The sequence below is a fragment of the Tachypleus tridentatus genome, chromosome 10 (genome assembly GCF_004210375.1).
Source record: "Tachypleus tridentatus isolate NWPU-2018 chromosome 10, ASM421037v1, whole genome shotgun sequence".
NCBI classification, from domain to species: Eukaryota; Metazoa; Arthropoda; class Merostomata; order Xiphosura; family Limulidae; genus Tachypleus; species Tachypleus tridentatus.
The window spans coordinates 163234411-163260270 of NC_134834.1; the positions used below are offsets into that span (position 1 = coordinate 163234411).

General features: G+C 33.3%; 1 protein-coding gene across 2 annotated transcripts in view; it reads right to left on the reverse strand.

Annotated features, from left to right (window-relative positions):
- LOC143230820 (carbonic anhydrase-related protein 10-like) overlaps positions 1-25860 on the reverse strand; it is a 181622-nt gene that overhangs the window by 30204 nt on the left and 125558 nt on the right. For both annotated transcript variants that reach the window (XM_076465005.1, XM_076465006.1), the window contains exons 4-6: positions 20447-20641; positions 16310-16405; positions 3538-3604 (exon numbers count right to left, since the gene is read on the reverse strand). In XM_076465005.1, coding sequence (XP_076321120.1) covers positions 3538-3604; positions 16310-16405; positions 20447-20641 — 358 coding nt within the window. The remainder of the gene's footprint in view (positions 1-3537; positions 3605-16309; positions 16406-20446; positions 20642-25860) is intronic.

The window sequence follows — 25860 nt, forward strand, 5'->3', positions numbered from 1 at the left end:
AACAATACGCATCAACTGTTTAATTTATTACTGCTAATTGAATATCACATAGCACTTTCATTAGAAATAATCAGACAACTGAAATAGTTACATATGATGCAATAAAAATGTTTTTAAAACCAATCTCGTTCTTTTGTACACACCAGTTTAACATTGAATTGTGGTATTATTCAACATTACTCTGATATCTGGAAGGTTTTTCTTCTGTGCTAACTTTTCAAATGATATAGTGTGTCAAATATTATATCATATTCCCACAAAGTTAAACAGTATAATCTACATAAAGTCGGCTCTACATTTCAACTGGTATTTTAAAAAAAAAAAAGAAACAACCGGCGAGAAAGCGGTAAGTGTACAACGCTAAAATTCAGAGTTTGATAGTGTAATGCGACTTTGTTCTAGAACAAATAACAACTGTAGGAAGGACAGCCAATAAATTACCAACGAAATAATGACCTCAGAATGTGGAGTAAGTTTCTGCGGCAACTGAGAAACGAATATGACTCAGTTAACTATCTGGTCAAGCTAAATAAACACTGGCCACACCTCATCTGGTCAAGCTAAATAAACACTGGCCACACCTCATCTGGTCAAGCTAAATAAACACTGGCCACACCAGCTCAGTATCAGTTTTGCTACTTTATTTGGACCACGCGACAGGTGCCTCCAACGCTTTAAATTTTGCGTGTAATGTGTATAATACTTACATTTCATTGTGGACTTTTTCTGTTATTAGCCTTTAAACATTCAAGTCTTTAGGACATGGCTTATCCTACTTTTGCCCAAGTTGACTTGAAGAATGAAATGATTTCGATATTTTGAATCATCAAAACCCCTTGTAACATCGTGAGTGTCCAGAGTATGCTTCCCAGTGATTTGTCAAACTTTCCTTACTTTCCTCTTCATCTTAAAGTGCAGGAACAATCTTAATTTCTACATTATAACAAAGCAAACTTCCAGTTATTAGAAATAGGATTTTCCAACAGGTTATGTAAAGTGGTGTATTTTGTGTGTATTTTTTATAGCAAAGCCACATTGGGCTATCTGCTGAGCTCACCGAGGGGAATTGAACCCCTCATTTTAGCGTTGTAAATTCGTATACTTACCGCTGTACTAGCGGGGGGCATGTAAAGTAAAATGAAACGAATATAGAAAACACCTTAAATTCATCATACGAATTTCAGAAAGACATTCTTCAAGACCGAACAACACGAAGCCTTCGAAACTATTGTTGTCATGATAACTGTTACGTTTCGCGAACAGTTAACTAACTAATCAATACTGTTTATCATCTGCCTAATTCTGTCTGCATACGTCACCTAAAGTCGGTCTATTTAACACTGTGTTGGGAAACGTATCATGACTTTAAAGGAATAATGTGAGACTAGCGAATTGGAGATTAATACTGATAGACGGTGTATTCCCACCGCAATGTGGGTCCAACTTTTTCCAGTCACCTCCAAACCCTAGGATACATTTTATAATCCCACGTTGTAGCGTGTACTCTAGGATCCTTTTTAAATAAATATGCAGCGTATTTTGTTTAATTTTTTAAATTTTAAGGTGTTTTGTTCTGGCTTTTAAAAATTGTGGTTATAATATAATTAATCAGAGGTTGGGATATGCTATGATATTGTTTACTTATTTAACTTCATTTAAATATAATTATTTAATATCTCTGATGCAGCGTTGATGGTAATGCAATTCTTAAAGTTGGGCTTTCATGATTTGAAGATAAAATGATTCACTAAACTGATGATGCACACGAACAAACACACAACAACGAACAAAAAAAAAACACGGAAGTAATTTCTTGTTGTGCCTTTTGCGAATTGTCTCGGACTGTCCATTATTGTATCTGTTACAGACAATACAAACATAGATGCGTCCAGAAACACAATTTTATAAACATACCACCAACTGAGCTTTGATAACATTTCGAAATGTCTTTTAGATCAAGAAATATTTTTAATCTAAGAAAACACTGAAACATATAATGCAAAGTGGAAAGCGTAGTAAAGATAAACGTTTTAGACACGAAGTAAAATTACATGTATATACCCGTTAATTTTACCATTTCCTCACATAAGCTGGACGGCCGAAGTTTGAAATACATTTATACGTTGTGTACATTAACGATGTACATTTCTATACTATCTAATCAGATTACTTAATAAGAAGTTCAGGTTAGTTACTGTGGTTATTTATTTAGTAGCTCATGTTTGTAGGTTGTTAAGCACAAAACTACTTAATGAACTACTTGTACAACATCATGTTCAGCATGTTAAGACTCCTCGCATTCTAGTATTTTAAATGCATGAAATGGATATCCATGTAAAACATTAAACAAAGAACAATATATTTTTTTCTTTGGGAGGAAATTTAATAAATCCTACACGTTCTTACTTTCCAATTGTGTGTGTTATCTAATAATATTTGGAGTTCTGCACATTAACTGATGTTATTATGATGCTAGCTAAATAAATTATAAATGCTATTATACTTTCTATACACTCGCATGTCGCAGAGGGAGATATACACCAATATACTTATCCTAAATAATTCAATTTAAAATTTAGGCGAGATACCTTAACGTCTGTAAGCATTTTGAATAATTAAATTGAAATTTCAACTCCTCTTATTCAGAGATATGTTGAAAATTCAAAATTATTGAAAAGAATAATGTCTCTAGAATTTTCATTCTTTCTATAATCTTTTCTTCCACTCTCCACGAGACAAAATTAAAGGTTCGTAATATAATTTATTCTGAAAGTTAATAATCGAAATACAATTTGTGAGTCAGAAGCCAAGTTTTGGATAACTCCTCACAGTATAGTAAACACTGGTCTCGAGAATATTTACCTTGGTTTTAATTAACGAGGTTAAACAACATAACAGCATTAGTATTTTGATTCACTTTTTTGACAATTTTTCTACCTGATTATCGAATTAGATTTTTAATATACAATAAAAAAGTTAAATGTGCCTAATATTTACGATTTATTACAGAGCTCCTATATCTCTAGTAATGAGTCAAAGTATAAACTGATACACACACACCCGTATTTATCAACAGTGCATGGAGGTTACGAAAAAAAGCAAGTAGATTTATTTACAAAATTTCACAGTGAAGCTACATATAGAACGTTCGTGTTTCTAAAATAGATCTACGGGATAAATATCGTTTGTCAGCTGTTTCCATTTACAGGACTTAAATTCACGTTTCAGATTCATTACTTACAAGGCAAACTAAGGGTTTGTAATATTCCATCAGAAATTATATCCCACATAGAAGTAATTGAGAAACTAATACAAAACAATTATACTTCCCGGTGCACTGAAACGTTCAGGGAAGAACATTTTACTTTTGTCCGTTGTAAACAATGTTAAACTCATAATTCTTTAGAACTGAAACCACCATTTGAATGATTAGTCCAAAAGTAAGAGATAAAAATGTCGTTTAATTCAAAACTGAGACAAACTATGAGATAATTGATTCGAATTGTTCTTTCAGTGGATAAGTAAAGAAATGCTTACCTTTGTAGAGAACCTGGTTAAGTTGACTTATTAGTAGTCTGAGCTGGAAATTTGTTTCTTCTCCAACCTTTAAAATATTAATAAAATTAATCAGAGAATGATGAGTAGAATAATGCTGATTCATTGTGTTATATCTTTGTATTTCAATGTTTAGAGCTATTAAATGTTCAAATGTTTGAAACAGATGGCTGAGAATTTCAAAATAAACCCTTTTGATATGTTTTAGCCATTTAATACTATTCTCGAAAATATGCCATTGTGCGAGCCACACTGATAGTGAAAAGTGTATAAACTAGTTGATAATTTGAGGATTACATACTGTGTGTTGGCCACAAGTGTGTTAAACACATGAATGAACAACCACGAGAATGTGATGCTTAAAAACAGCTTCACGAGATTCATAAAACTCAGTTAATTATCGAATTCTGAGAAATGCTGAGAAAGTAATGATGAAATTACATTTTTAAGATAACTGGAGGTTAAAGTTATTTTTATATGACTATGGAAAATACATTACGGGTCAATTAATTTTCCTTCACAGATTGAATGAAACCTCAAATGTTGCAAATAAGTTATGAACACTGAACCACTGGATCAAAGCAATTACGTTCACGGAATTTTAGGATAAAACATCATGAGGAATGTTTATAATCTAATGCACAAGTGAAACTGAATAGAGATAAGTTTGGTGAACTTTATTTATACGTAGTCATGAAAACTGGCTAGATATATCTACGATTATTTTGCAATGGTATAAGATATAAACGATACAGTTTTAATGTATGACAGTCGGGGGTGGTCATTTGGAAACATGGTGTAACGATATTACGGTTTTTGACTTAATCTACAGCTAACACCAGTACTTATCAACTCGTTGTGGTTCAGTGTTGTAAGGATTATCCTTTATGTTAAAGATTTCATTACGTTCTTTAGAAGAACTATTATAGTTCTAATACAAAACTATTTTTTGCAATCCAACTTACTTAATTGTTGTAGCATTATTATGTTATTATCTACTTATACACACATGACCAAAGTTTTGAAATCTGTAGTAATGTTTACTACATTTAAATGTTCTGCTTTTATCGTAAAGATGTATCAACATTTGTTTCATGAAATGATAAAACTTCAGACTAACATAATACGCATCATAAAACACTGGATATTTGATCTAATTAAGAGTCTTCTGAAGATATAACAGATTATTTTTTTAAAGTGACAGTTGTACAGCATACTTTTACTTATTTACATATTTGCATTGATTTTTTTTACATTTCAGTTCAGTGTGAATCTCATATGTTATATTATATAAAAAATCTAACAATTCGAGATATTACTATCACTATAGTATAAAATGCGAAAAGTAAACAGTTAAATATTTTAATTTTCACTTCTCATCTAACGGGGCCTGGCATAACAAGGTGGTTAAGACGCTCAACTCGTAATTCTAGGATCTCGGGTTCAAAGCTTCGTCACACCAAACATGCTCGCCCTTTCAGCCGTGGGGGCGTTATAATGTGACAGTCAATCCCACTATTCGTTGGTAAAAGAGTAGCTCAAGAGTTGGCGGTGGGTGTTGATGACTAGCTGCCTTTCCTCTAGTCTTACATTGCTAAATTAGAGACGGCTAGCGCGGATAGCCCTCGTGTAGCTTTGCGCGAAATTCAAAATAAACCAAACCACCTAACGCAATTTAAGAAATAACGCAAGAAACATGTGGCGTCTCTCAAAGTATTGAATCTATAATTATTATTATATTAGATAAAATTCGGGTATACTTGTTTTCGAAAAGAGGGCTAATTTGCTGTAACTAATATGATTTGTATTTGAGGAACGTTTTCTCTGATAAATTATTGATGGTAGAAAATTTAAATAATAAAACATATTTTTACAAGTAATAAAATGTTTCTCTTCCATTGTTTTTGACAAAGATTACTACAACGACTTGACGGCGTAGTTCAGGTAAACAATAACTTAACAATTCAGGTTGCATGCATAACTGGACAGAGTACAAGCATTTTTATCCATAAAATCAGAGCTGAATATATTTACGAAGAATTAACTATGATCTTGAATTTGATGATGAGGAACCCACTTTTTGGAAATAAAAGTTTGGAGGTACCTGAGGATGACATAACATTATTGAAACGTCGTGCACTTACAATAAAGTTTTACTTTTTACTACCCATTCAAGCCGCTCCAAACTTTTATAATGATGATTCTGTTACGTTAATTAGTGCTTTGTGTTTGTTTCTTTGGTTCTTGTCTTCAAAAGAAGAAATGTGTATAATACGAAACGAAACCTTGGCAGGGATTTAATTAACAGAGAGAGAAGTCTGAGGAATTCTCTCCCTAACAGGAGTGTTCAGGAACGTTGTGGTTCATCTTCGTCCCCGCTCATGGAAGATTATTTATCTTTACGTGGGAGTTTTCGTGTATTTTAATTTGGCTTCTTTAAGGCGATGAAGTGACGTGGGGCAGTATAAAAATGTCGGGTGTGAATGCTGAGCGAGACCAAGGCGGCACGAGGGAAGTAGGCCAGGCCGGAGCCAGTAGTCCAAATAGTCGGACGGCAGACAAGACGAAACATCAACTCAAACGGCATGATTCGGGGCCGGGCAAGGATGTTGCCTTGGCTGGGATCTAAAGATCCAATGCCTGAGATTTGCGTGGGGTGAAAACGGGAGTACCCCGAGAAAACCCACTTTCACTGCCAGGGCGCCGAATAATCTGTCCAGACATTGCCTGGAAGTAGCTGGAAACAAAATCAAGGTTATTAATACATATTGGAATAGAACACATATGGCTTAAGGCAATAATGTAGAAGTAGCTAGTTGGATGTGGTGACTTAGAAAACTACTTGCTATGGTCTTGTAAGGCAGGGAGGAACTTCAGATTGAACTTGCGTTCACATCTGATGAACAGAGGTGATGGGTAAAAACGTGAGGGTGGAGGTGAGTCGACTGGCTGTTCTTCTTTAGTGAATTGTTCTTCATCGGTCTGGAATGATTTGTTTCTTCTTGCAATTTTAGTTTGCGACTTCTGAGTGCTTGTGGACTGGTTATCTGTTTGAACTGACGCGTCGGTAGTCGTAATTTCAATGGCCTGAATCTGGCTGGTGGTTGTATTACGTGAAGTTAGAACTGAGGTCTGGCAAGAGCTATCGCATGCCTTCTTTGGATTAATGAGTTTTGAGATGTTGCTGGCAGTGGAAGTTGACAGCGTCGATGTTGAATTGCATGAATCTGCTTTCGTGTTTTTCCTGGCTGGTTCTTGATTTAGCAGTATTTCGGTATGTGTATGTTGGAAAAACTAGACTATTTTATATGTAAAATAGTCAAGCTTAATGATTGTTAGCTTTGTGTTTTCTATTGTCAAGAAAATATTCTTATATTTTGTGGCTAATTTGAATTTAAAAAGTATTCTATATGTTGCCATGGTGAAAATAGCTGGACAGAGGGCTACTAGTAGCTGTTCTGATTAGGCGTAGCACTGACATTAGTAACTATTAACATTATATCAGGTAGTTTTTCAGTTACATTTCTACAGCAGTTTGCGTGAATTTTGTTTTGAAAACACGTCTGGTTTGTAACAGAAAGCAATGGTGTAAGCTTTCCAATTAATTCTTAATTGGTATCCAACATTATCTAGCAGTTGTGAGCCTGAGTTCTAGGTAATATATCATAGGCGTTTTGTAACATCATCCAACAACCTCTTTGATTGACACTTTGGCCAAATGACTATAAAAATTCCGCTTTTACCACTAGAAAGCGTTAAGTTAATATATTGTGATACTTATGGACATCTAAGTGCGCAAGACTCCTCACAAATAGGCCCCTCACCCATTCCACAGAATACAACCCAACAATCAAGAAGAAGTTGTTTTAATTAATACACGTATTTACTACTTATGGTCAGTATTCCACAGCCGACAGTCTTTCTTCCATCAAAACAGTGTCTAACATTATTAGAAGAATTAATGGACTGTACTCCAAAGTTTCCACTTTCTTAAACAGCACATTGCAGCGACCTAGCAGAAGATGTTCTTTCACGTGTGACTATAGAAAACTCACTATGAATTTATGGGAAAATATTTTAATGGCTGTACATTTGTAATGCACCGGTAGATTTCTTAGACAAAATATATGTTTACTAATTTCGTTTTGAGTTTACTTAACGATTAAGTATATTTTATTAGAGGTTTTACAGTAATTAGATTTATATTTAAAACAGAAACGAAGTCTCGATCACTGGTGCAATCATTCTAAAGCATACACAAGTTGTAATTGTAAAGAACAAATTAGTATATAAATCAACTTTCAGTAATCTATCAATGCAATTAGTTTTATAAATAAAGATTCTCTCATTTTTATTTTGTTAATATCAGGATAATGTTTTAGTATTGTGCTGTCCTGTTCAGAAAAACTGTTTGTCTTTATTCATATGTTCATAGACTTGAGAAGAATTTTTGTTGGTCTTTTAACCCGATCTTCAAGTTAGGTCCTGTTTCACCTGTGTGAAAGGCTGGGTAACTGTTACACTTTATTTTGTAAATGTTTTATAAGGGGGGGGTTGATTGGTTTCATTTTACAATTTTTTAAACACGTGCTTAATGTTCATTCTAGGTCTGCTTGTTTGTTTGTTTGAATTTCGCGCAAAGCTACTCGAGGGCTATCTGCTCTAGTCGTCCCTAATTTAGCAGTGTAAGACTAGAGGGAAGGCAGCTAGTCATCATCACCCACCGCTAGTCTTTTTCAAGTTTCTGATAGAAGTATCCTAATATTTTCTATATATTAGATAATACAAGTTATTAGGTTTCCTTTGCTTTATGGAGTGTTCGAGTTTATTCGTTCATTAAATACTTACTTCTCATCTATTTTATTAAATTTGTTAATAGGTTCTTTTAACTATTCCGGTAGGGAGTTGGTTAATACGAGTAGAGAAATTTCGTTATCGATGTTTTCTGTGGTGCATATATTGTATGATAAATTTAGGAGGCTTTTTAGAGCGCAAAACGTAGGCTTTTCTAATCATGTAATACAGCAGAAGCTAGGCTTTTTTTTTTCTATTAATTTCAGTGTTGAAGTCTTGGGGGTTGGTGTGATATTAACGTTTAACACATCGTGTTATTTCATTTTTCACTGTGAATTTTTATGCAGTTTGTTTATGTGTTGGAGGGATTGTGTTCATTCATCTTGACAAGTCAGAAAAAAAGTTATCTAAGTATCTAAGCCAAAATGTAGGCTTATATAGAGAGAAGCGACTATGGCCATGCATGCAGTTCTAGGAAAATAGTGGACAATGTACCTGATAATAATGTTCTAATATCAAGTCTTTATTATTACTACTGTGGAGAGAACATGAACAAGTATTGTGACTAATTACTGTATCAGTCCTCTATAGTCTCCTTACTATCAATTTAATTTCCTACACAAGTTTTTCACACTTTAGATGTACTTTCACACCACTAATCGACCTATTACTGCATGTCTCTATTTTGTGATTATACGAGTGATGAAGTACTGTCTTAAAAACCTATTGTTCATGTAGGTTTGATTTGTTATGTTTTTGAAGTAAAACAGTTGTTGATTGAAATGTCGGAAAAGCGTTAAAATAAGTAAATTAGTGACTTCTTATTTTAATCATGGTTTTGTAAGTTACTCATTTAATTGATTTAGGAGTTTGCAAGAAAAGCAATAAATACATAAATTATGAGCTATGGTTTTTAAAAGTTGTTTAAGACGTCTAATCTGAGCACAAAGTGGAACAACACGATTTAGCCTCTGTACCAGTCATTATGTCTGTAGTTTCTAGGTTTTTACATTCTGTGATCTTCGTAGAAGTATACATAGATACAGAATAGATGAGTTTTTTTTCATAAACGTCATCCATTACAACTGATACAATGAGATGTTACTATTGAAAATCAAAAACAGAGAGAACTAACATCCTTTCATAGAGTAAGCCAAATCTTTATGTGCTGTTGGTTAGAGTTTAAGTCAACTTGCAAAAAACTTCGGTGGTTTTCAAAGTACTGTAACATACACACTTAACAGATCCAAGAAAATTTCAGTCCAATAACATCAGACGAGGAAGAGATGAAAAAACAACAAATTAAAACAGTAGAAGATAAAAATAACTTTCCTGAAAAACCGAAACAAATCTATAAAAATATAGTTGATGATGTTAATAAGTCACGCACAAATAACGTGTCGAGAACGCTGGAGAAATGTGGTCTTTTAGGAAGAGGAAGAGAAAAAAAAATCATCACTGTGTAAATATTACAGTAAAGACTAGATTTTGCAAAACAGTGGCATACGGTGTCTTGGACACAGATGTTTAAATTTCAACTGCCTGGTTTCAAACAGTTTGTATATATTCGTCAGCCGTGGGGCGTTAAATCCCACTATTCGTTGGTAAAAGCCAATGACCAGCTGCTGGTCTTACACTGCTAAATTAGGGACGCTAGCACAGATAGCCCTCAGTAGTTTGTGCGAAATTCTTTGTATATATTCAAATAATGAACGAGGTTCAACTGTCAAATAAGAACGAGGTTCAGTTACTCTTTGGGGCGTAATATTTGCAAATGAGTTCAGCTAACTTTGCAAAATCGATAGAATAATGTATCAGCGTAAATGCTAGAATATATTATTTCATTATAATATACTCTCCAAGTAAATACCAGAGCATGTTAATCCCTTATTCTATACCTTCTAAGGAACTACCAGAATATATTATTTCATTATAATATACTCTTCGAGTAAATACCACAGCATGTTAATCCCTTATTGTATACCCTATAAGTAACTACCAGAATATACTGTTTCATTATCATATACTCTCCGAGTAAATACCACAGCATGTTAATCCCTTATTGTATACCTTCTATAGTAACTACCAGAATATATTATTTCATTATCATATACTCTTCGAGTAAATACCACAGCATGTTAATCCCTTATTGTATACCCTTTAAGTAAATACCACAGTATATTATTTCATTATAATATACTCTCCGTGTAAATACCACAGTATGTTAATCTCTTATGGTATACCTTCTGAAAAGAAGCTGATTTGGTGGTATTTTATATTTTAAGACGATAACAAATGTTTATTTAGTAAAGGAAGAAAGATCAGAAGATCTCTAGCAAATAGAATAACCATCAAACGTCCAGATCTTAACCCCATAGATTACATTTGGGGTTTACTTAACAAAGTACTAATTGTTGTAAAGAAAGCCTTTGAACAATTTAAAGATATAGAATAACTTTAGACCAGATACCTCGAGTAAGTACACACAGTACCTTGCAACAGCTTTCATCTCAAACCAATAATGTCACATTTTGATGGAATTAAAATAATGTAAACAATTATTAATGAACTTGTTTTTATTCAAAATTTTAATGATCAAAGTTAACACTGTTGTGCGTCATGAAGGTTTAATATCAGCAAAATATGGAAAAGAACATACAACTTTAAATTTGCCGATTGCACAAGTATTCAGTTCCCTAACTCACTACTTGTTGGAAGAACCTCTGGCAGCAATTACTGCTGTGCATCATCAGTCTTGCAAAATAGGATGGTGCAGTTTTTGCCCATTTTCTTTGGCAAAATTGCTTCAGTTCTGATTAATATGTTGGAAATCGTTGATGTACTGCAATCTTCAAATCTCGCCATAAACTTTTATTTGGATTCATATCAGGTCTATGACTGGGCCACTCTAGGACATCCACTTTGTTCTTTTGAAACAACTTTAATGTGGCTTTGGGCTTGTGCTTCGGATCATTGTACTGCTGAAATGTTAATTTTTAAACCAAATTTTATATTCTTGGCTGACTCAAACAGGTTTTATTTCAGGATTCGTCTGTACCTTGTATCATTCATTCTCCTCTCAATCCTTACAAGCTTCCCAGTCTGTGCTGATTAAAAGCAACCATATAATTTGATGCTACCACCATCATGCTGGCACCGGGATGGTGTTGAATGAATGATGTGCTGTATTGGGCTTGCATCAGACGTAACGCTTTGAATTAAGATCAACAAGCTAAATATTTGTTTGGTCTGACCACAAAACTTTCTGTTATTATCATTTTCACGCTTTATCTCAAACTTCACACAAGAATTAAGACGATTATTTTTCGGTGGCTTCTTTTTTGTTCCTCGTTCATACAGACCAGCTTTGTATATGGACCGCGATATTATTCATGTACGAACAGTGACTCCCATCTAGGACATGGAACTCTGCAAATCTTTCAAAGTCATTGTTGGCATCACAGGTGGTATCCCTAACCAGTTCCTGCTTGATCTGGGCAGTGACTGTATGGCATAAAGCCCGTTCCATTTCTTAATAACGGACTTTACTGTATTCAAAAGGATAATAGACGATTTTGAAATTATCTTCTTACCTCCTCCTGCTCTATACTTCTCTTACAAGTTAAACTACGTGATTATGGTGTTTGACTTGTAATCTGCTGGTCGCGGGTTCGAATCCCGTCCCAATAAAAGACTCGCCTTTTCAGTCGTAAGGGCATCATAATATGACGTCAATTCCATTATTCGCTGGTAAAAGAATACTTCAAGGGTTGGTAGTAGGTGGTGATGACCAGCTGCTTTTCCTCTAATCTTTCACTATTATATTAGGGAGAACTAACGCAGATAGTCCTCATTTAACTTTGCTCGAAATAAAAACACTACCACTTTATTCTGGGCTTCTTTGGAAAGCTCCTTGGTGTTTATGGTTGGTTTGTTATATCAGTATGCGAGTTGTGGCTTGAACAGATGCATTTACTCTGAGTCAAGTTAAACCAGTAATCACACACAGAGACAAAAACCATTATATTTTTTATTGTAATTGAACTGCTTTAGGATGACCGTAGCAAATGGGTTGAAGACTTATGCAATTGTAAATATTCTGATTTTATTCGAAAATGTAATTTACTTATATAATATCAGAATTTTTTAGTTTTCTCATTTGAAGGTCTCATGATTGCAAGTTTCGACATTAATAAATCGTGTAAGCTTTGCAGTGGGCGAATATTTTTGGAAGATGCTGTAGATATTGATCCACAAGTATCTAAGATTGTTTTTATAACAAATGTGAACCACACTGAATACTATCAGTAAAGATAATTAGACATTATTTCTGTGCTAAATTTATGGCAATACTTTCTTGTAAAATTAATCTGCAATAATTATAAGTTTATTGCTATAGCAAACAATAACTATTCTGTTGGTGAAGCTCATAAGATGGCAGTTGATGAAGTGTCCTAATAAACTTGCACACTACTTGACATATATTCAAGAAATGTATGGGTAGTTTCCATAAAATTCCTTTTTTAATTACTAATAAACTGGTATTCTTTAAGAAAACATATTCAGTTCACCCAAAACCTACATACTGATCAGAAAGTTTTACCTATAAATACTGTTATTGTTTATCATTCTAGAGTATGTAATTTTCCTCAACGTTACCCAAGGCCTAGTTCTTTTGCTAAATTCTATCATTTTTAAAGTGTTGATAGATATAAATCTAGTAATCAAAGGTTGTATAGATAATACTTATTTACAGTTTTCATTAACAAATTAAAATTATTTGAAAACACAGACGTTTATATACATAGCTCCCCCATTAAAGTGGAGTACAAACATTCTAGTCGTGTTTATCAAGAAATAGGTATATTTATAGCATGGTTGTGGTAAAACGTGTCGCAACATGATATTCAAATAAGTAAATATAATCAATAACTCTGCTATACACGTTTCCATCTCTTCTCCTTTCTTGCAGTCTCTTGGGAATGGGGTAGTCTTGCCGTTATATCTAAGGTATAATATATCTTAAAGCAAGAGTTAAAAATTGCCCAACGTATCATACTTTAATAGACAAGTGTTACATTTCGCATCAATATAAGCCAAAAGTTATCAGTTTTTTTAAGCAAGTTGTGCAACATTTAGCAGAATTCTTTCTCACACAGATGCTTTGATGAAAGATGTGTGCTTTTACGATCCAAAATATCACTTTCCTTGGTCGATTTTACGCATGACAGACGAGAAGAAAAAGTAAAGCGCTTTTACAGAGCCTGGTACATTAAGTATTCATTATGGAAACAGGTTAGACATATATTCTGTAAAATGTTACCATGGTTATCGGACAACGTTTCAGTACAAATAATAAAGGAATAATTGAAAGCTTGAATTATGTTGTGTTCTGCATTTGTCTCCTATTGTAAGGTGTTACTGAGCCTTCCTTTTGTCTCACATTGTTAAATATTAGTTTCTAGTAGTTTGTTGGAGATACCATAGGTTGACAATTTAAGAAATTTACGTGTAAATAAGCACCTGGGTTCTCCAAGTTCTTATCTGGGTTGAGAATAATTTGTTTTATGTAGAAAAGCGAACAACGTTTCGACCTTCTTCGGTCACTTTTTTGAAGAAGGTCGAAACGTTGTTCGCTCCTCTACATATTTTTTTTTTCTCAACCCATACCTGTCGTTTTTACATATGTATTTTTCTCTACAAGTGGGTTTTCTCGTCATCACGGAAGTTCTTATCTCTCCCGAAAATATTTTATTCCTTGCAAAATAAAAACAATAGGTTGGTAAATGAGATTTCAGAAGATCTGCCTTTCCTTGTATGATAAAGTGCTGGAAGACGAATTATGTTATTTGAAAGAGTGACCATAATATTTTTGAAATATCGTATTCATTTCTTAAGAAATCTTAATAAAAATTGGAAAATATAACAAGAAAAATACTAAGTTTCATTAAAAACAAACATTTCTTTTTGAAATCCCACAATAATTAGTGAAAGTTAAATTTACATGTATATTGCAATTTAATTTTTATAGTAAAATAACAGTTGGTCTTTCTATTAACGGTATTACGTTAGCTATTCTAGAGTTACTTCAAAATGCTTACTTGTTTTGTGTGGGTGGTGATATTACTGTAATTATAGCATGTTATTGTTGTCTTGAATTAAGCACAAAGCATCATAATGGGCTATTTGTGTTTTGCCCACCACAGGCATCGAAACACGATTCCATAGTACTAAGTCCGCAGATATGCCGCTGTTCCACCAGCGAGCAACTATAGCATAACCAAAGGAAAAGTCATAATTCCAGGAAATAAGGTTTTAATACATATTCAGAAAAAGTATATAATAACATATCCTTATTTAAATATTTATGTTGTTATATTATAGGTAAATTACCATCTTCCCTCAAACTAGTAGGCACTTTGAGATAGTTAAAAGTAATGTCAATAATAGTTCTTAAAAACAACAATTAATTTTTAGTTAAAACTTCATAATTTGTGCATCACTGAATATCAAAATATTTTCATAACAAAAAAGTTTGCTTTTTCTCTAAGATGGTCCATTTCTATGAATAACATATTCGAAAAGTTTTGCGATTATACCTTGGGCAGGTATGTTTGTTATCTTAGCAAAGTAGTAATAAATAAGACGTTGCTATAATTTTAAAAAAAGTTTCTAAAGTGGCTAAATAAAAAAATACCGCATTGGCAGTTTCAGTTAATAACATTTATTATATAAAAAAATTAATGTGGTGGTGGCATTTTGCGAAAAATACTTTATTCACAGATAGTAGATAGAACTAAACTTTATTACATGTTACTCAGTCTTAATCGAAAATTCATATGGCTATCGACGACTAGTTTGATAGAGGAATAATAACTCGTATTGATGATTTAACAGCATAAGTACTCAAAAGTAGCACGTCTGTTGTATGATATGTGAAACTTCTTTCAACTTTTAAAACAATGTTTGCGATCTCGATCCTTTCTCCTATCCACAGCGTAATTCAATGACTTTTAGAAAGTATGAATTTTGGTTTGTTTTGAATTTCGCGAAAAGCTATACGAGGGCTATCTGCGCTAGCCGTTCCCAATTTAGCAGTGTAAGACTAGAGGAAAGGCAACTAGTCATCACCACTCGCCGCCAACTCTTTGGCTACTCTTTTATCGACGAATAGTGGGACTGACCGTTACATTATAATACCCCTATGGCTGAAAGAGCAAGCATGTTTGGTGTGACGGGAATTCGAAACCACGACCTTCAGATTACAAGTCGAGTGTCGTAACCACCTGGCCATGCCGGGGCTTCAGAAAAGGAGATACCTGGAATAATAAGGGTAAGCATATACAGACGTTAACTGCTATTGAGATATGTCAATGGATGGAAGATGTTTGATTGTTTATCCGATCAACTGATCGAAACCTTTATGTAAATTACGGTCAGACACCCCCATATTTTAGGCATAGATATCTTTAAATGTGAACAGCACACCAGGGGGAAGAGAGTCAGTTGGCAGCAATCGCCGCTTGAAGCAGCTACCCCTAAGAGAATAACGAGATCGACTGTCACTTTTATAACGCATTCACAGTTGAAAATGCAAAGCGTACTTGATAGCATCAGGTCTCGAACCTCATATGCTACGCTGAGGAACTTAGAATAATGAAATAATAAATGTTAAAACATGGGCTAAATATAACAAGACACATATAAGGTAAAAAAAAATTAAGTTGTAGTGAAAGTGTACATGTTTTAAAACAGGAAAATTCTATTATATACAAAATTTATGTTCTTTCTGTGTAAAGAATAGTTGATAATTCTCTAAACATCAGTACAAAATTGTTAAACCACAGAGTCTTGAAGTTTCATGTTTGTTTTCACCATATTCAATAAGAAAAGAAGGTATTTCTAACTCAGAGACTTTAATACTGAACACTAAACACACAATGGACACTGGATTTCTGACCTGGATAAGAAGTGCCATCCCGACGATTCCTTGAGACTTTGTAACTGCTTCTGAGATATTTTTGTAGAGGTCTGAGTTGAATCCCAAAATCTGGACCTAGAAGTAAATATGAACAAAGAAGCTTGCTATCTGTAATTATAAAGTAATATGGATAAAATGTCACCTCTGTTACAACATTTACCAGATACCAAACCACAAGCAAATGTTTCCAACATTCGATTTATAAACTAACCCGAATAGTTCTAAGTTCTATATGCGAAAACTATAAACATTAGATCTTAAAATAAAACCACCTGGAAGCCCGGAAATCTTTGCATTTTAGATATTAGAGTTTTTCAAACTTTCAAACCATGTTTATGGATTGCCGTTGTCTGCTGAGGGTCATATTTTGATATTGTTTTGGATTTACAGAGAGACTTATGACTTCATCATGCAAATACAGCAGTGGCATTTACAGTCGATTTCTTAGTCAATTTATAAGTATAAACTCTGAAAATACTGTTTATATTATACTGATAATCATACAGAACTCTGAAAATACTGTTTATATCATACTAATAATCATACAGAATTCTCAAAATACTGTTTATATCATACTTATAATCATACAGAATTATCAAAATACTGTTTGTATCACACTTATAATCATACAGAATTCTCAAAATACTGTTTGTATCACACTTATAATCATACAGAACTCTGAAAATACTGTTTATATCATACTAATAATCATACAGAATTTTCAAAATACTGTTTGTATCACACTTATAATCATACAGAACTCTCAAAACACTGTTTATATCATACTGATAATCATACAGAACTCTGAAAATACTGTTTATATCACACTTATAATCATACAGAACTTTCAAACTACTGTTTATATCATACCGATAATAAGTTTCAATAAGTTTAGTTTTATTACCTAATTTATAGCTCATCCCTTATAATTAATTACATAATTGATTAATACAGAACTGTATACTTCTGTGACAACAAAAATTAAGTAGAATGCTATTGATTGGTTTGTTATTAAAAAAACTAAATTACAAAACCATACAATGAGCAATGTTGTGCCCACCATGGGTATTTAAACCCGGTTTTTAGCTTTATAAGCCTTTACACTTACCTCTAAACCATTAGGAACAAGTAGAACGTATAAATATAATTTCTTGTTTTTAATAGCTGGCATTTAAAGTTATTAACGACTGTTTGTTTTGTCAAAAAAATTGGAAAAGTATCGTTAGACCTTAAACTATTTTTTATTCTTTTGAAATTTTAAACGTTCGTTTTTTTATCTTTGATTGCGCTTTTCTTGTTAGCTATAAAAATAACATCTTAATGGCTGACGGATAACATCTTTCAGAAGTCTCATATACTCAGGTGTCGCTTAATCTGTATTCTTATTTATGTGAAATGTATCAACTAAATTGGGTAATAATTAAAAGTCCCTATTGATAAAACATTATATGTATTATTAATGCATTCTGTTTTAACGAAAAATGTCCACTAACTAAAATCACTATCTCATGAGGGTTACGGCGTCTTCCATTTTGCTTGTAAAACTGAAGATTTATACATTTTCCAGTTGGGATCTTTTAATTTTTCGAATTATATCTTAATGTCGCGATTGATTTACGCACCAGGTATTAAACAACTTACGTCTACACTTAAGTTCACTGCCAACTGAAAGCTTGAAGCAAGCATGTACTTAAAACACGTAATTAAGCAGTATCTATTACTTCGCTGTTATCAAGCATGTCCTTACGTAGTTGTGAAATGAATCATCCAAACTATCGCACAAAAGTGTTCAGTAGTTAAACAGTACTTTCATTAAGGCAGCTTTTCTTTCAACTGTAATGAACTTAATTCATTCGTGTACGATCGATCTACCTATTTCACAAGTTGCTATTTGTCTGGCTGCTATGAAGGATATCTGACGATTAAGTAATAGTTTTGGATGATACCATTGATAGAGTATGATAATTAATACATAATATGCACGTGTATACTATAATATCACGAACATGCATAATTTGTAAGTTAATAATAACAGAGACGAGGACGGTTGATAAAATAGAACATTTTGTTTACTGGCTTTCGATTTTGTAGACATTCCAAAACCACAGGTTACAATACTTTCTATAACGATTACTTTGCCATTACTACAGGATCTTCAGACCTTGAACTTTACATTAAGAAAGTTTACTCGTAGCTGAAGACTACCCTGGTATTTACAACTATCCGGCCTGGCATAGCTAGGTGGTTAAGGCACTCGACTCGTAATCCGAGGGTCGGGGGTTCAAATCTCGGTCATACCAAACATGCTCGCCCTTTCAGCCGTGGGAGCGTTATAATGTGCGGTCAATTCCACTATTCGTTGGTAAAAGAGTAGTTCAAGAGTTGGTGGTAGGTGGTGACAACTCTAGTCTTACGAAATCAAACTAAAATTAATGACTCAGAAATCTCTTTAAATTTAAAAGTGTTCTAAATTTACACACCTGCAACTATAGTATTTTCCAACATATTCTATAATATTACTTTGTTCTTGGTTTACGACTTTACTCAACATCTACATAAACTAATGATAGCTGTGGTAAATAAATACTTTCGTAACAGATTTCGCTGAAGACTGAATAAGTTTATTCCAAAACATCAAAACCTAGTAAACAAAATGTTCTGTATTTTATTAACCGTCCTCGTCTTTATTATTAGGCTTCGTATGCCACAGCATGAAGTCATTGTAAATGTTTCACGAACATGCATGTTATGTATTTGATCAATAAAATTTTACGAACATGCGTACAAAGTATGTCAACATTAAAGTTTTACATGCATGCATACTATGTTTTCTGCAGTAAAATTTCGCGAATATTCATACTATAAACGTCAACAGTAAAATTTCACGTACATGCCTACTATGTATTTCAACAGTTCAGTTTCACGAACTCGCACAATATGTACTTTTACAATAACGTTTCATGAACATGCATAATATGTACCTCAACAGTGAAGTTCCACAAACGTCCATATTATGCAGTTCTACAAAAAAATTTCACAAGCCTTCAGTCTGTGTTCTGTTGAAATAAAACTTAACACCTGCCATACGAGCCACATCGCTACTTAATGTGGGTAAAACAAGGTTATTCTAGGAAGGTAAGCGTTGTTTTGATTTTAAAAAATAAGTTTAGCACTATTTTAGAGGTCTAGATTGCTGGAACAGACCTGTGACTGGAGCGGTGGTGACCTGACCTGAGATCACGAAAGCCAACATGAAGAAATTAACTTGTAGGTGTAAAGTAAAACGACGTAGCAATGAAACATGGTTGAAATGTTCCAGATGTGGTTGTGAACATGATGGTTTAAGTGTAGTGATTAAGCTAACTGTGGGTCCAGGTAAGATGAGGGAAGAATCAATTCGAAGATGCCCTGATAGAGTTGGCTTACCATTTGAATCGGAGATTCTTCAGTTGTTTACTGTATTGATAACGATATATAAAATAATGAGCACAAGAGTACTATTAAATAATAAAAAAGGCAATTGGAATCATATACAAGATGTAGTTAGTTTCAATATTTGGTGAAACGAACGGCACAGTAAAACCCAAAGATGCAGTTTTGAAGTTGAAGCAGATTCACGATCTATTCATTACAAGATGATTTCCCTAGTGATTCTAAAATTAAACATGTCATTCTTACAATGAAGAGTACATATAAGAAGGATGGTATAATGCCCAGTATGGTATCGCCATGGTATAATTCGTGGATATTTCATTGTGCCGTATTTTCATTAAAATTTAGCTGTTTTTTTTTTTTTTCATTTCAGAAGTTGTGTCATGCTTCATTAAACGAGATATATCAAAATAATCACAAATAATCGGTCCACGGAATGGCCCTCCCTCCATATTGACCATCCTAGGCTTCTAACTGAAAGATCCTGAGATGGTTCACGTGACAAATGTTGATATATACCTGCACTAAACTTTCTCATCAAACACCTCACAAACATCTTTAGGGAACTTTTTAACCGTGTACACTTTTTGTCCGTACGTACTCAATGCCTCTTGATACATGTCTCACATCCACACATACTGTGTGTTCTTGAGAAACGTAGTACATACATCTATATGAACGTACCTCTGCAGGAAAGGATTGACCAGCTACTGTGTGTTCAGAACCAAAATTCTCAGAACTTCCAAAGTGCACATGCACTTCGTCTACACGATAATCGTATGATAATGGTCCACTGCTAATGTAGACAGCTTCTGCTTTTGCTGTGGAATTGGCCTTAAAGGCAATTCCATGTCCAGTGTTGGTAATCATTCCATTTATCTGCAACATAGAAAGAAAAAAATTATGAACGTTTTAAAATTAAAATCAATTATTTTCAATAACTTCGACTGTACTTAAAAGTGATGATTTTGTATAATGCCTGTAATTTTGCAAGTTTGCCAATATTTCTTTAATCCTTTGGAAAAATTAAATGAAACCAAAACAAATAAACTCCATGTTTCAAGACTCACACCAGCAATTCAAAATGTTCTTTATTATAAAATGTCAAGATGAATCATCGGATATTTGTAAAATAATTTCATTAATTAAATTAACAACCATAATATATGACATGAATGAAAGCTGTAAAGCCAACCAGAAAGAATTTCCTTATTAGCAATAAATGTTGAAAGCTAAAATTAGTAAATGATGTATTAGTTGTTGAAAAATAGATTTTGAAGGGCAATTTTCTAATATTTTGCCCGTCAAGCTATGTATCTTTAGTGATTAAGTCCTGCGTCCCACATGCCATATATATGACTACAATGACTATTAGTGTTCATACTTAGTTTTTAAGCAAACGATCTGGAGCCATCCATCTTGGATCACTAAAGGAAATTAGACAGGTGATCGTCTCAAGTGACGAAGACGTTTCGATCGATACACAAAAACCTTCTGCTTTATTAAAAACGTTTACATCTCGGAAATCAGCCTCAAAAACCAATTTCATTTATTATGTCATTCAATTTTAGAAAATAGAAATTAATAACGTCACTTCCGGTAACGTCAAATCCATTTGATTGAGTCACGCGAAAATCTACCACAAGAAAGCATGCTGAACCAAAATCGAAAAACTACATATGCAATGATTATCATGATAAAATCTTTTGTATATGAGTGATGCATTTGTATATCTTCCTACTATATGTCATTTAATGAAACTTCTTATATTTTGTTGTTGTTGTCATCTTAGCATAAAGCTAAATAATTGGCTATCTGCGCTGTGTCCAGCACAGGGATTTTAGCATTATAAACCAGAAAACGTGTTGGCATTTTTTATGATAATACTAATTCTTTGTTTGTTAATTTTCGCGTAAAGCTCTTCGAGAACTATATGCGCTAGCATCGCTTAATACAAAAGTGATAAACTGGTGGGAATGTACTTGGTAAACACAACCAACTGCCAATTTTTGGGCTACTCCTTTCCTAGCAAAAAGTGAGATTGGTTGTAAGATTATAACTCTCCCACAACCATAGGGGGAGCAGATTTAGTGGTGGGATTCTAATCTGAAACCCACAGATTGCGAATCGAGCGCTCTAACCACCAGGCCATACCAGGCCCTGATAATACTAATATAAATATATTTACGAAATGTCATTTTAATTTCTTCGTTATCATTAAACTCTAGGGCCCCTGTGGGAAAGAGAATGGAATCATCTGTTTCTAAAACTGTTTATGCACGAAATTGCTTGCGGATCATTGGCTTTGTTTTTTTTTACACGATCTGTAATAATATGCGATCATCAAAAAATGTAAACAAAGATATTTCAGCATTGCAATGAATTACAAGGTGCTCTATATATTTTACATAGAAAATAACCAAATTCGCCTAATTTCCCTCGGTCAGATTTTTACTCTGAATGGCAAAAGGCGGCCCATCATGGCCAAGTGGGTTAAGGCGTTCGACTCGTAATCTGAGGGTCGCGGGTTCGCATCACCATCGCACCAAACATGCTTGCCCTTTCAGCCGTGTGGGCGTTATAATGTGACGGACAATCCCACTATTCGTTGGTAAAAGAGTAGCCCAAGAGTTGGTGGTGGGTTGTGATGACTAACTGCCTTCCCTCTAGTCTTACACTGCTAACTTAGGGACGGCTAGCACAGATAGCCCTCGAGTAGCTTTGTGCGAAATTAAAAAAAAAAAAAAAAATCGAATGGCAAAAGGTAAAAGCGTAAAAGATGCAATGTGTGAATTCCCACTATGTACAAAAGGTTATAACCAGTCTGAATCGTCAGTGATTTGATGGTTAGAAAAAGGCAATTTTAAAAAGTGTAATGTCGAATTTGTTCTTTTGGACGTTTTTTTTAGTATGCTTTCTCTCATTTCATGAAAACTTGTATTCTCGAGTATAATTTATTAATTACAATTGTTTATTAACATGAACTGAGATACTAATTTCAAAATAAATTCAAAGATCGTAAGTGGTTTGTTTTGTTTTGAATAGACGAGGGCTATCTGCGTTAGCCGTCCCCAAGTTAGCAGTTTAAGACTAGAGGGAAGGCAGCTAGTCATCACCACCCACCGCCAACTCTTTTACTAATGAATAGTGGAATTTACCTTCACATCATAACGCCTCCACGTCTGAAAGGGCGAGCATGTTTGGTGTGACGAGGATTTGAATTTGGGACCCTCATATTATGAGTCGAGTGCCTTAACCACCTGGCCATGATGGGTAATTTTACTTTGAAATGTTGTTATCGCTGCTCTCTGGTAGCCGAGCAGTAAGCTTAAAAGACGATAACACTAAATTGGGATTCTATTCCTGGGGGAAGCGTAATACTAATCACCTACTGTGTAGCTTCGTGTTTATAACAGAGAAAACATATATTTCTTTTCACAACGTTCTGTTATTTTAATTATACATTTCGAATAATAATCAATACATAATATAATTAGTAATAACACTGACATTTGGGAATTTATTATACGCAAAGGTTGCTTATTGTGCAGCTTTACATTTAACGATAAAAAGAGTAAAACATTGAAAAATACGGAAATATGATGTTTTTCCTAAACGGTGAAGCTGAATTAGAGATTACTAACTCTAATACTCAAACCAAATACGATTTTTTAAATTAAAAAAAAACAATGAAATTAACACGTTACTGAGGAATCATGTTCAGAGTATTGTATGAAAGCGTAAAAGGGGAAAAAGTAGAAACAAATGAGTAAAAAACGTCAGTCGATGACATTGATAACCAAAACCTAGAAGGAAAATGCTTTGATCTAATTATTTTGTTTAGTAACCTGAAAACAATAGGTAATTACACCTGCACTGTATATCTCTCAATATATACATCTGCAATGTATAATGCGAAACTGTATTTCAAGCCTGAAATACCTATGTCGTCGTTTAATTAGTAGAACCTAAACGTCGATTGACTATTTTCTCGGCAAAGACCTGTTCGATAAATCAATGTAGAAGAGCACCCAACGTGTACAATGAGAAAATTTACATATAAATGGATGAGATAATTCCTCAAGAAGTATAACACTGTTACTAACATCTTATTTCTGAATTTATTATCATGTAATCTGTATTATTTACAACCAAATAACTGACAAAGTTATGTTAAATAAGAAAACCTAAATTTACCGATGTTGCTTAGATTCATTAACAGATACTGTGACTGAGATATTAGGGCTACAGAAATGGTGTTCTGTTTAAGCAACTGTACAAGGCACGAATATTCTCCTTTGATCGTAATTAACCCTAACAGTAAAGTGAACCGTAAATGAATAATTTAAGATAATCTGTAAGAATAAACGAGAGATAAACAATATAAATGAATATCGTAAATTTTTACTGCACATATAAAAATACTAATTTTTTTATCAGATATTTATCAAAAAATATTTGATAAAAATTTTGAAGATTCGTGTCTTTATAAAAATAAATGATGAAAATTAGGATAATTATCAAAAATATTTTGTTGAAATATCAAGTATTAAGGAAGTTGTTAAAGTAATATTTCAGTGAGATTTTATATGTAGTTACCAAAACGGATGCATTATTATGATCCTGACTATAAGCCACAGGTGGCGTAACGATAAGAGTGAGAACTTGCAATAACTCTAAAAATCAGGTTTCCCTATCTGTGCATTGTGCCCACATACCAGTCTGTAGTTTTATATGGATTACATAAACTTGCACGTGCTTATGTTTTGTTCTTGATTTTTACGGTGCTTTAGCCACTGGTTAGAAATTGTTTTTATCGTGCTACGATTATAAACTAAAATGTATTAACATATATGTATACAATATCTAAACTTAAGTCGTAATCATGGAAATAAAATACTAATTACAAAAATACAGTCTAGCTGCTTAGGTTATTAGAGACTAATGACGAAAACTAATGAAACTACCAGGGTAAATAACAAAGCTGAAACTATAAACTTCTATAAAAGTATTAAAAACTTCGTTTCAAGAGGATTTACTTTAATTGATCGAAAAAAATGTTTTTCATAATTTTTACCTCTTATTGATGTTATAATGAATTAAAAATAAAGAAAATCATTTTGTAGTCTTAACGGACTGTTTTTTTCTTCCTAAACAGTTGTTTCTAAAGATTATTAAGGAACATGTAAGTCTCTATGCGGATTTTTTGTAAATTGTATTCAAATGAATCGTAATATTAATAACTCATGCTAACAGTCTAAATTAATTTTGTCAAGAGGATTTTATGGTTAAAAAACATTACATTTTCATGAATTAATCTAAAATTAAAAGTATAGAGTTGTGGGGCCCACATAGTCCATCCCTGAAAATCAGTAGGTGTTGTAAAATATGTTGAGAAAAGAAATACATTAGTTAGTTTCCCTTTTAATTTTGTTAAAACCGCATCTATATCGGTTAAAAGAACACTGTCGTACATCCACAGAGTTAATTACATTATTGTTTGTACCTATGTAGAAAATGGCTACGTGACTGGTAAACCTTTGCTACTTAATTTATTCAACTAGAAATATGTGACAGATATCCTAGTGGTATAAAAATAAAAACATCAAAGCTGGATGCTCCTGTTGCTTACAATGTATATAAAGTATACTTCCCTAAGACTTAGCTAATTATACATAACAAGTTCATATAGATTATCAATATAGAGAGTAGGAATTAGTTTCTCATTGACTGAAGATTACTTTATCAAATCAGCAATATGTTATTTTGTTCTTAGATGACATTTTAAACCAATCTTTTTTTTATAAACAATTTAAATGTAAACCGAATAACAAAAAAATACTTAATACGACCAGATTATATTTCCTTGACACTGAAAAGGTAAACACTTTGTTCGGGTTCTACGAAATACAAACTAAAGTAATATAAAAACATATCCTCATTTTGTTAGCACTTGATGGTGTTTGTGTTTTGAAAAAGTAACTCGTGCCACTCGGCTAGAGCTGAAGCATTTAAAACTATTTTTGTATTTATTGTACAGATACCAAGGCTATCTGCCTACGCTCACAATTTGGAACTACTAACCACAGAGAAGGCAA